The sequence below is a fragment of the Anomalospiza imberbis genome, chromosome 37 (assembly GCF_031753505.1).
Source record: "Anomalospiza imberbis isolate Cuckoo-Finch-1a 21T00152 chromosome 37, ASM3175350v1, whole genome shotgun sequence".
In the NCBI taxonomy this organism is placed as follows: domain Eukaryota; kingdom Metazoa; phylum Chordata; class Aves; order Passeriformes; family Viduidae; genus Anomalospiza; species Anomalospiza imberbis.
The window spans coordinates 175,972-188,063 of record NC_089717.1 but is presented as its reverse complement, the minus strand read 5'-3'; the positions used below and the strand labels follow the sequence as shown (position 1 = coordinate 188,063).

The following is a 12,092-nucleotide window of genomic DNA, read 5'->3' as shown; positions in this document are numbered from 1 at the left end:
TGGGGAAATTCAGAGATCTTTGATGGTTTTTGACATCTGTTAAGACATGACAGCTATCTCTCAGTCATTGTAGTTAGCTAATTATGCCCCATCAGAAGGGATGAAAACCTTCAGCCCTCTGTCTGAATGTCCCAGTATGTCTGAATGGCCCCGTATGTCCCTCAGGGAGGGGGGAGTTTTTACAACTGAGCCTGTTGTGTAAAGGATGAAATTGCCCTGATAAAAAGCACTGTCCCACCTCACTGGATCAGCTGCTTATAGGCTTCTTCTCTTATTTGACTCAAAGCCCAGCTTCTTGCTAAACCAAGGTTGATTTGTCATGGTCATCCTCTGGGACTCACACCCTCTGCACCTGGGCTGTTCCCTTGCACATAATCAGCAAAGCCCCCCTGCTTTTACAAATGGCCAATTGTTTGAGCCAATAACCCAGAACATTCCATTCTCTGTCAGTGAGACCTTCAGAACCACTAACAGCTTGGAGACGGGAAACCCCTGAGACCCCAAGCAGCCCAGAGAGCAGAGAGCTCTGGGATTCTGAAATGGTGGGCCTATAGAGGGGGGGACCCGCAGCACCCTGGGGGGGGGGGGGGGGGGGCATGGCAAGCGGGGAGCCCCAGGACCCCTGTAATATTCCACTGGTAGTGGAGTGAGGTTTGTTATAAATTCCCATCAAGTTAAACAAAGACCCAGACACATCTGAGAAACTCTTATGTTTTGCTGTTCAAACATTTCCATGAATTCTCTGCTCCCACCACAAACTCCTCCAAGGTGCTGGCTTACAAGGTGCAGCACAGCTCCACAATGTCCCCAGTCCCATCACAGTTCTTGTGGAGAATGGGAAAGGTGTGCTTTGCCCAGGCACAGCCAGGGAAGGATGCAAAGAGTATTTCCAGTGCTTCAATCCTGTGTTGGTGCTGCCATGTGGATGGGCCGGAGCTGGGCAGAGAGAGAGAATAAAGAGAGGCAGGGAAAACAGAGAGAAAAAAGAGTGAGGGGGCCTGATCTGCTGCCTTCTCCAGTTCACCTGGTGCAGCCTCTTGTGTAAGAGACTGCACAAGACTTTTGGTGGGTTTTGTACCTGTGGGCACAGGCATTCTTCTCCAGTGGGTGAGACAGAGGGGCTGACCACAAGTCTTGGGGCAGTGCAGGGAGTTCATAGAATCACAGAGTAGGCTGAATTGGAAGAGACCCATCAGGATCACCAAATCTAACTCTGGGCCTTGCACAGGACACTCCAACGATCCCACCATGGGCTGACAGCATTGTCCAAATGCTCCTTGAGCTGAGACAGGTTTGGAGCTGTGACCACTTTCCTGGGCAGCCTGTTCCAGTGCCTGACCAACTTCTGGGGTAAAAACCTTTTCCTGATACCTCACCTAAACCTCCCTGACTCATCTCTAACTGTTTCCTTGAGTCTTGCCACTGATCACAAGAATGGAGAGGTTGGTATTTGCTGTGACCAATAACTGTGGTGTCCCAGGTATTTTTCAATACCTCAAAGAGTAATCTTTTCTGTTATATCATTGGATACCGCAGTGACACTGACAGGTCTATAGTTTCCAGAGTCCTCCTCCTTGCTGTTCTTGAAAACTGGGACATTTGCCAGCTTCCAGTCAGTTGGGACCTCTTGGGTTTCCCAAGAGTACTCAAAAGTCATCAAGAGAGGCTTTGCAATGACATCAGCAGCTCTTTGAGTATTCTTGTATGAATTCCATCAGACCCCATAGATTTGTAGGGATCCAACTGGATCAGCAGATCCCACCCAAGTTCAGGGTCAGCTGGGAGTTGACCATTCTTGATCTTCTGCACTGAGATTCCTTTGGTCTGTCATCTGTGTTGAAGACAGTGGCAAAGAGTGTATTAAAACACATCTGCCTTGTGCATGTCCCTGTTTGTTAGGTGACCATCTTAATCCTGGAACGGGACAATGTTATTTCTACCCTTTGTTTTACCATTAATATATTTAAAAAAACTTTTTATTTCTCCCCACATTTCTGGCAGCTTCAATTCCAACTGAGCTTTGGCCACACACATTTTCTCCCTACGGTGTTAAGCAGCATCTCTGTATACTTCCTGTGTCACCTGACCTTTCTTCCACTAGGCACACACCTTCCTTTTTTCCTTATATCCAAGGGGAAATCCCTGTTTCAGTCACGCCAGCTTTCTACCTTGCCTGCTTGACTTCCAGCATTTAGGAATTGCTACTTCTGTGCTCTTAGAAGGTGATGCAGTGATGGGCTCCAGTACCTGCAGAAACATTTTCCCAGGGTACTCATTTGTTCCCTGAACAGCCTGAGGTCTGCTCTCATGGCCAGAGTCGAAGTTTTGCTGTCACTTTTCCTCCTGTCAACAGAGATTTAAACTTGATTGCTATGTGGTCTCTGTGGCTAAGATGGCCACCAATCTCCATTTCGCTCACAAGATCTCTCTGTTGACAAGCAGCAGATCCAGGAGAGCATCTTTCATTATTAGTGTCCCTTAGTTCCTCAATGAATAACTCTTCACTATGTGGGCCTGGTTGGGTGGTCTATTGTAGACTCCCACATTGACATCTGCATTATTTGTTTGCCCCTTTATTCTCACACAGACACTCAACTGTGCCGTTGCCAGCTGTGAGCTCCAGACATTCCACTACATCCAATGCTACCTCACACCTCTCCTGCCCTAGTTACCCTTCTGAAAGAGCCTTTAACCATCCAGTGGGGCACTCCTATAACAGAGTTGTCTCATCCCACCAGGTGTCACTTATGCCAGTGATGTCAAATCTCTGGCAGTGGAGCAGAGCTTCCAGCTCATCTTGTTTGTTACTTATGCTGCATGCATTAGTGTAGAAACATTTCAGGTGTGGTACATTGGAGCAGGATTGAGGGATCCTATCAGTGCTCCTTTCCTCAAGTTTTGGCACTCCATCCCATTGCTCTTCACTGCTGAGCCTGGTTTTGTCCCTTTCCCTCTTAAAGGTAAATCCCATCAGATGTCAGTAGACCAGGTGTTGAATAGATCATCTCATGGTCAAATAACCCAGTTTTTTCCAATTGCAGCAGCCTTGGACCCACGCATTGATATGATGGATCTTATTATTCCTTGTTTCCAGAAGGACGGAGGAAATCACTGTGCTCCTGATCCTGCACCCAATTGTCTCAAGGCTTTGAAATCTCTTTTGATTGCCCTCGGACTTCTCTTTATTACTTTGTCACTGCCAGCCTGGAAAACCAATAGCAGATAGTAATCAGAGGGCCTTAATAGACTGGAGAGTTTTCCAGTAATGTCCCTTACCCAAGCCCCTGGGAGATTGCAGACTTCCCTGTGAGTTTGGTCCTGTCTGCAAATCAGGTCCTCCATTCTTCTCAGAAGGGAGAATAGTCTCCTATTAAACTACCCTTCTTTTCCTCTTAACAGAGGAAATTGTGATGCTAGGTACAGGTGATGTTGCTTTAGGAGGCTCCTCTATTCCAGAAGCACTTTCACCCACCTCATCAGTTGTCTGGCTGCCTAGTTCCAGGGCCTCTTACTTGTTGTAGAAGGTACCTGTCCTACATGTCAGGTTTTCAGAAGGAACCTCCCTCCTGGTAGCTGAAATTACTCTCTTCTAGCCTTCATCTTCAACAGATGCTTGACCTTGCAGGGTTCTGAGACAACAACAACAAAGGTTCAAGTCTCTGAGAATCTGGAGACTGGAGTATCTCTGAAAATAACTGGTCAAAGTTGGGATTCTTGTGTTTAGTGTCTGTTTAGGATTTGAGTGTTTTGTACTATTTTTTTTTCTACACTGTGCAGATCTTCAGGGCCATGCTGAGGATCTCCTCTGAGCAGGGACAGCACAAAGCCATGTGCTGCCTGGTCTCCCTTTATCAGCACTTCCATGTTTGTTTACCTGAAGTCCCCCTTCACCTTCTCCCCATTGTTACATCTGGTGGTGTCAGTTCTGTACTCAGTGGTGCCTCCAGCACTGAACCCCCTCATCTACAGTCTGAGGAACCAGGAGCTCAAGGATGCCCTGAAGAAAGTTAGTAGTGGATGCATTTGAGCAGCCACAGCCTGCCTGTTGTACTGTCAGTGACTCCCAGTGCATGTCATGACAGATAAGTCTGTCTTTCCTTATTTACATATTACATATTACATATTTTATTTCTCCACTTGTGATGTTGTTGTCTTTAAGAAGAAATGTCATTTCTCATCCTCTCCTTCTTCAACATCCACCAAGCTTGTGTGACCCAGGGACTTTGTGTAAATAGGGAGACTCACATTGTATTTAAATGAAATAAATTAATCTGCAGCATTTTTTGTTTTTGGTCTTGAGATCCATCCTCAGCAGAGCAGGAATGAATGGGAAATGAGAACAAGGCTGCACCAGCCTTGGAATGCACCCTGGGCCTGGAGCAGGAGCAGCTCTGGAGGGCCCCAAGGCCGGGGCTCTTGTGCTGGCCTGGGCAGATGGGATGGCAGCAGGGGCTGCAGAGCTCTCAGCACCTCAGCCCGAGGGGAGCAGGGCACCCAGGGAGCCTCCTTTGGCCTTGGCCAAGCCCCTTCCCCCATGGCTGGGGCTGAGTCCTGGCTGAGCTGCAGCTGCTGCTGTGCCCTGGCCAGGGGCTGAGGCCGTGGGGCCAGTGGCCAGAGCAGCCTGGGCTGAGCAGAGCTGTGGGGCCAGAGCCGGCTGGGCTGTGCTGGGGAGAGGCCCTTGGTGCTGCACAGAGCTCAGGGCAGCTGGCAGAGCTTGCAGGGAGCTGGGCTGGGCTCAGAGAGCCTGGCACAGAAACCATCAGTGTCCATCCCAGCCTGGCTGAGCGTGCAGGGCAGGACTCAGCCCAGGCCTTGTGGGGCAGGGCCAGCGCCTGTGCAAGGCATGGAAAACAGGCAAGTGCCCGAGAGAGGAGGCTGCTCTGTGCCCTTGGGGGCATGGACACAGTAGGGAGGGGGCCCAGGACATTTGTCACCGCCAGCCTCTGTCCCCAGCCCTTGGCAGCCCTGGCTGCTGAGCCCAGCTTTGCCCCGGGCTGAGTTTGGCTGTGGCCCAGCTCCATCCTCCTGCGGAGCTCAGGGCCTGTTCCCGGCCATGGCCAGCCCTGGCCGGCCTCTCTGCTGGCCCAGAGGCCGGCAGAGCCCGGGGCAGGGCTGTCTGTGCAGCCCCACAGGTGCCACGGGCTCTGCAGGAGCTGGCAGAGGCTGCCCAGCAGGGAGGCCATGGGGCACAGAGCCCCAAGGCTGCTGTGGGCACCACGGCACAGGGGCCGTTCCCAGCCGCAATGCTCCTGTCCTGAGCTGGGCCTGCACAGGGACTGTGGGGACATGTGAAGGGAGCAGGGCTGCGACGTCACAGGACAGGTTACAAATGGGAGCCGTGAAGACACTGGGTAACAGCAAAGCCAGCAACAGACAGGGAATTTCTGTGCATTGTTTGTGCTGTGCAGGGCTGTTTCAGAACAGGGAGGGGGATTTAATACCAGCAAACACTGATACTGATGTTGAGGGATAAAATGGCTTCTTTGCCTGAGTCTTTGCTGGAAAGGTCTTTCAGGTCTCTGCATTCAGTGTAGGGTTTCAAGGAGGAGGAAAGCATGTATTGGCAGGAACCTCGCTGAGGGGGGGGGGAAGAGGTTAAAAGCAAAAGATTTGTCAAGGAAGAAAAAAAAAAAGAAAAAGTAATATTTTCATTGAAAGATGACCTTGCAGCTGAAAGATGCTAATATTCAGTGGGAGAAATTTCACATATTGTGATTGCTTTGGGTTGTTTTCTGTCTGCTTTGAGAAGTGGAATTTCTGCAGAAGATAACAGGATGTTGTCAAAAAGTCCTAAAATGCATTTTTCACAGGCCTAGGCCTCCTGGTGAGAGGGAAGAGAGATAAGAAGCTTGGAGATTGCAAAAGCACAGCCTTGTGAAGGAATGTGCCTTTGATGGGCCCTGTGATATGTTATGGCAGGGGAACAGGCTTGGTGTGCATGCTTTTTGCCCATGAAGATGGAATAAGCTTAGGACTGTATGTATCCCTATTTTGTTAGTGTGGCAATAGAATAAATCTACTCTTTACACTTCAGCTGTGTATTTTGGCTGTCTTGGTTACTTGCATATATTCAGTTCATACACTCATGAAATTCATGAAAGAAGGACAAGTGCAGATGTCAGCCTCTGCAGTGGCACCAGCTGGAGCTGCCTGGCTGGGAGTATCCTTGTGGGAAAGGATTTTGTGGACAGGGAGCTGGAGGCAGCCATATGCCCTGGCAGCAAGGAAGGCCAGGAGCACCCTGGGCTGTGTGACCAGGAGACAAAGGATGTGAAATATCCAGGTTACTGTGCCTTGGTATTGGTTCCTCAACACAGGAAAGATGTCTGTAAGCCTGAGCAGGTTTAGTGAAGGGCCTCCAAGGTGGGGCTGGAGCACCTTGCCTGTGAGGAGGCTGCAGAAGCTGGACTTGGATTAGATCCAGCCACACTCACATTCCATTCTGAGAAGTTTAGAAAGCCAGGGGGTCCTGGGTAGGTTTTGGAGGTGTTCTGTACTTTATATCTCAAAAGAAGCTTCTCTAATAAACTTTGTTTGAAGCTCCCACTCTGCCCACAATGAGGGGAGCACTGCAGGGGAGCACCGGGTCACTGGGAACCAGTAATGAACACTGTGAGCATGGAAGGAGGCACTGGGAGGAAGCACTGGGAGAACTGGGAACTTTGTCATGTCTCCCAGGTGCCTCAGTTCAGCTTCCCACTTTGAGTGGGGAATGTGTGGATCCCTGTGGTTTTATGGTATGCCTACAAGCAGCAAGGGTTTGATTGACAGCTGGCATTTATTGGGAGAGGAAAATGGAGTGGAGGGTGCTAAGGGCACTGGAGGGGTAGATGCTGGAGATCTCCAGGTGTGGGGTTGCTGGGGTTGTCCAAGTGCAGGATGCTGGGTGACAAGGGTTTTGGGGATGGCCATGTAAGGGGTGCTGGGAGTGCTGGGTGTACTGGATATCCAGATGCTGGTGGTTCTGTCTGTTGGGGGTGCCCAGGTGCAGGGTGCTGGGACTGCTGGTGGTGCTGAGCGGGTGCAGCTCCTGTGCTCAGATGGAGATGCTGTTCTCCGTCTCCAGTGGGTTCAGGTAGTTGTATCTCAGCTCAGCCAGTTGGTTCCTTTCCTCAATCCGGTCACGGATCTCCTCCAGCCGCCCTTGGAAGGCCCGGATGAGCCGCCGGGGTTCTGCCTCTGTGAACCACTCCTCTGGGTACTGTCCCAGGAGCCTCTGGAGGGAGATAGCAACATGGACCCTTCAGTTTCAACCCCTTGGTGCTGTGGTAGGTGTGGAGCAATGGTGACTGTCCCCCAAGCTTGGTGACACCAAAGGTGGTGACATCCACCCTTGTGGGCACTTCTTGCAGTTCCCCAGGCCCACACAGCTGTTTGGGGAGGCACATGGGGACTGTGGGGCCAGACTCACCCTGTCCTTGAGCTGGGAGCTGAGGAGAATGAGGGCCACCAGGATGTTAGCAGTGGTGGCCACCTCAGGAATGGTGTCGAGGAAGTGCTGGAGGAAGGCCCGGCCCTTCTCGCAGGGTGGTGGGTGGCGCATGGAGGACGGGGCGTTGGGGACGAAGGCCCCCAGATCATACTGCAGGGGGAAAGATCACTGCAGAGAACATCCCCCCAAAAAAGCAATGGGATGGGTAGGGACATCCTCCCAAAACAGCAAGGGGACAGGTAGGAACATTCTTTGGCACAGAGAGGGGGCAGATGGGAACATCTCAGCATGGCAAGGAAGATGGATGGGGACATCTCTAACATGAAGAGGGGATGGATGGAGACATCATTCTAGCATGGGGACCCATTGGATGGGGACGTAGGGTGAGGACATCCAACATGGAGATAGGATGGATAGGGACATCCTTCTGTTATGTAGAGAGGTGTGACATAGACATTGGTTCAGGATGGGGACATCCTTCCTGCACACAGAGGAGTGGGAGGGGGACATGTCCCCAGCACGGCTTGCGGACACCTGGGGATATCCTTTGGGTCCCTGGCCCATGTCCCACCTGCCCATTGTTGACAGCTGCGTGCTGCGCCGAGCAGGTGAACATCACCATGGTGAGGAACTTGATGAGCTCCGCCACTGTCTGCAGTGATGATGGAATACCTGGGTGGGGATGGGACAACCAAGAGCCTCATGGACCTGCCTGTTCTTTGCCTCCCCTGGGGACATTCTGTGGCAGCCACAGGTATGCTACCTGAGGAGGTCCTGCCCAGGAAGCCATTGGTGAAGATGTCCATCACCCAGGCCTGCAGCTCGGTGTCCCCGCTCACCGCTGCATCCCCATCATAGTAGAATGTCACAATGCCGGTGACAAAGCTGCCGTAGTGACGAGGTGATTGTGAGATCCTGGGGCATGCCAGGACCACCCTCTACCCCCTGAAACCAGTCTCACCTCTCAATGGCTTCCCAGAGGCTCATCCCATCATCTCGGTAGTGGTAGTTGGGGACATGGGACATGCCACGGTGGCGGATATCATCAGGGAGGCACAGGGACGTGTAGGTCACCTGCTCCAGGCCTCGCTGCACCACCAGAAGCAGCCCCTCATAGGTCACCCCGGAACCCTGGGAGGAGGGCCATCCATGGTTTGGGAGGGCAGGAGGTGCCAGGCTTCAGTGTCCCCCAGTGTTCCCAGTATACCCCAGTACCCTATACTGCTCCCAGCGTACAAGTACTCCAAGTACACACCCAGTGCCCCCAGTACTCCCATATATCCCAGTACTCTCCAGTGTCCTCCACACCATGTTCTCTGATGTCTCCCAGGTCTCTCATGCTTCCCAGTGCCCCCTAGTGTTCCCAGTACACTACAGTGCTCCCCAGCAATTCCAGCACACCCAGTGTTCCCAGTACACGCCAGTACTCCACATTGGTCCCAGTAGCACCCCAGTACCCCCCAGTGTTTCCAAGGCTCCCAGGAGACCCAAGTGCCTCCAGTAGAATCCAGTGCTTCCAGTGCCTCCAGGAGACCCCAGTACCACCAAGACTCTAGTGCCCTCCAGTGTCCCAGTGGACTCCAGTAGACCCCCAGTGTCCCCAGTACACCCCTGTGCCTCCCAGTACCCCAGAGCATTCAGTGCCCCAGCAGAGCCCAGTGGTCTCAGTCCCCAGGGCTCACCTTGTCAATGAGGCCACCCTGGTTTATGAGGACACTGCGGGCCAAGGTGTTGATGTGCAGTGTGAAGTGGAAGTGGGGCATGAGGAGCTGAGGGAGGAACAAACACCTGGCAGGTGATCAGGGACCCCTTCATGGAGCTGGGGGGCTGTCAGGTGGGTCATAACTGCCCTCAGATCTGGGGTGGGGGGGAGCAGCAAGTGGCCTTGAGGGGGGACTTTACCTTGAAGAAGGGGTGACAGGTGGGCAGGTGGCGCAGGGTGGCAATGGCAAAGACCTCCCCAAACAGGTGAGTCCTCAGCAGGTGGGTGAGGAGCTGGTGGCTGTAGAAGTCAGCGTTGCGCACCCAGGTCTTGGCCAACAGCCAGTCCCACTCATCATCACTTGGCAGGAAGATGGGGCTGCAGGCTCCTGGTGTTTGGCTGAGCTGTTGGACACCACACAGTGGTCTAAGACCATTGCCACCCTCCTGATGGCAGGATTTAGGGTGGGATGCCCCTACCTGGATGGCAATGGGGCGCAGAAGCCCATCGGTGCCTTGGTGAAGCAGGCAGAGCGGGGCTGCTATGTACTGCTGGCGCCCGTAAATGGTGTCAGTTGGGATGTCCTCCAGCACCTTGTAGTCCACAATGAAAATCCGACCTTCTTGCAACTCCTTGCCCAGGTCAGTGCCACCTCCCAGTGAGCCAGCGACCATCTCTGGTGTCACTGGGAATTTGAGCGGCAGCATGGTGCAGCGACGGATGATGATGGGGTTGTTGCCATTGAGGAACTGGGAACCGAAGAAGTCATCTTCTTGCCAGTGCTTGGCCACATACTCAGGGACTAAGGGTATGGTCAGACATCAGCACCCACTTACCCACCCTCCAGGTACATCTTGTGAAGCTTTGAGTGATGCAAGGGGAAGGGCAGGGGACTACACACAAGGCACCCACCAATGTCCCTGCCCTTTGTCCGGGAGAAGATGGTGCGCATCTCATCCAGGCTGTTCCAGGAGCTGCGTCTCAGTAGGAACCCTGACAGAAAGTGGGAGGCCCCTCTACAGGGCAGAGCGGGGACCTCAGCACACTTCTTGCCTTGTCTAGCCCCTTTCCCTGCCATCACCCAGGTCCTTCATGGCCTCAGGGCACTGCTTACTGGAAGATGAGGAAACCAGTGAAGTTGTTGGCCCTGATGCGGGAGAACTGGATGTTGGAGTCCAGCTCGAAGATGGAGTCCACGTTGAGGCAACGGGGCCAGCCCTGGGCGAAGTTCTTCCACCTGAGTGGGGGGGAAAATGGGAGCAGACATCAGCATCACTGCTGACCAGCCCACCTAAACAAAGCAGGTCTTGTCCCCATGTCCCTACTGTCACCGGTAAGCCTCCTGCCGTGCTGCCAGCTCCCGATGACGATGGTCCTTGAGGATCTGCAGCTTGTCATCCACCAGCTTCTTCCCTAGAAAGAAGGGATGTGTCAAAAGTCGGACCTCTGGCCATCAGAGGAGGATGGGAGCAGGATGGGTCCTACCTGAGCCCTCTCGCACCTCCACCGTGGTGACCCCCTCCAGCCACTGGTAGCAGGGGAAGCGATACAGGGTGCCACTGGGGGCTGTCACCCGGACGTCCTTGCAGAACCAGGCATCCTCCAGGAAGAGCCGCCACTTATGCAGGCGGATGAGGACAATGGGGCCCAAGTCCTGCTCACAGTGCACAGATAGGCTCTTCTCCTGGAGAGGAGGAAATGGCTTCGGGAGAAATGGGCAGATTCCCTGTGGTGGCACTGGGGACATCAGCAGAGAAGGGTCTCAAAGCATCCACATTTGCTTCCATTGCCTCCAGGATCCTTATCCTCCATCATCCCCTCAAAGTCCTTTTCCTCCATCCTCCCAGAACACCATTCCTCCAATCCCCCTAGGACCACTACCCACCATCCTCCCCAGATTTTTTTCCTCTAGACCCTGGAACCCCTTTCCTCCATCTCCCTCTAATCCCTTCTCACCATCCCTTTGTATCCCCAGGACAGTCCATGCAGCCCCTCATGTCCCCAGGACGGCTCTACTACCCCTTATATCCCCAGGACAGCTCTACTACCCTTTGTGCCTTTTGTCCCTATCCCCATCCCCACCTTCCCTGGCAGGAACAAGAAGGAGACGGTGGTCTGGCGGCTTTCACCATTGCTGCCCACCAAGGTGATGGAGATGGAGTTGTTGGTCCCAGCTTCCACCATGTCACCTGTTGCCACTGTCACCTTGTAGGTGGCCATGACAAGCTGCAGTGATGTCCTGGAGATGTCTTCAGAGAAGAGTGAGGGGCTGTGGGTTCAAGCCTGCTGTTTTGGGTGATTTGGGTGTCGCAACTCTCATGGCCGTTGTGTGAGCGGGTGACGGGTCCTTCCTTCTCAGGGAGGTGTTATCAGATCACTGCTAGTGGCCAGTGTTGAGTATATCTGATCTCAACTGATGTGGCCATGGGGACATTACCCAAGCAATAGCCCTGTGGGTGGCTGTGGGGACATTACCCAAGCGATGGCTCTGTGGGTGGCTGTGGGGACATTACCCAAGTGATGGCTCTGTGGGTGGCTGTGGGGACATTACCCAAGCGACGGCCCCAGGGGTGACCGTGGGCACATTACCCAAGAAACCGTCCCATGTTCCCGGCTATGGGAACATGACCCAAGCAATGGCCCCGGGGGTGGTCTGAGCCAAAGGAGGGTATTCATCGTGGGCCAGGAGCTTCACGTGCCCCCACCCCAGGCTCCTCTGTCACAAACATCCCCAACTGCCATTGACAGGCAGGAAACAGCAGCGCCAATCACAGGCCTGGAGGCGGCTTTGGGGGCCAGGCCGTAGCAGAGCAGCACCATCGGTGGTTCCAGCACTGGGTCTGGGGGCACTCCTGGGGGGTGGTGAGGGGTGAGTGAGACCCCTGGCACCAGAACACCCCTGAACCAGCATTCCTGGGAACCAGAACCTCGAAATAGCTATTACCTGGAACCATGACC

At 53.4% G+C, this 12,092-nt stretch overlaps 2 protein-coding genes across 4 annotated transcripts in view; both read right to left on the bottom strand.

Annotated features, from left to right (window-relative positions):
* LOC137464133 (class I histocompatibility antigen, F10 alpha chain-like) overlaps positions 1-12,092 on the bottom strand; it is a 372,308-nt gene that overhangs the window by 234,203 nt on the left and 126,013 nt on the right. The window lies entirely within an intron of this gene.
* LOC137464124 (hydroperoxide isomerase ALOXE3-like) lies at positions 6,828-11,427 on the bottom strand. Of its 2 annotated transcripts, XM_068175444.1 has the most exons (13): positions 11,217-11,426; positions 10,620-10,818; positions 10,466-10,547; positions 10,249-10,371; positions 10,047-10,150; positions 9,614-9,936; positions 9,335-9,538; positions 9,115-9,201; positions 8,394-8,563; positions 8,196-8,317; positions 8,004-8,104; positions 7,412-7,582; positions 6,828-7,216 (listed from the first exon to the last, which is right to left on the bottom strand). In XM_068175444.1, the coding sequence occupies exons 1-13, from the start codon at positions 11,352-11,354 to the stop codon at positions 7,037-7,039; spliced, it is 2,004 nt and encodes a 667-aa protein (XP_068031545.1). In that variant the 5' UTR covers positions 11,355-11,426; the 3' UTR covers positions 6,828-7,036. The 2 variants fall into 2 exon arrangements, with proteins under 2 accessions (XP_068031545.1, XP_068031544.1); XM_068175443.1 differs by having other exon boundaries at positions 9,335-9,936; positions 11,217-11,427.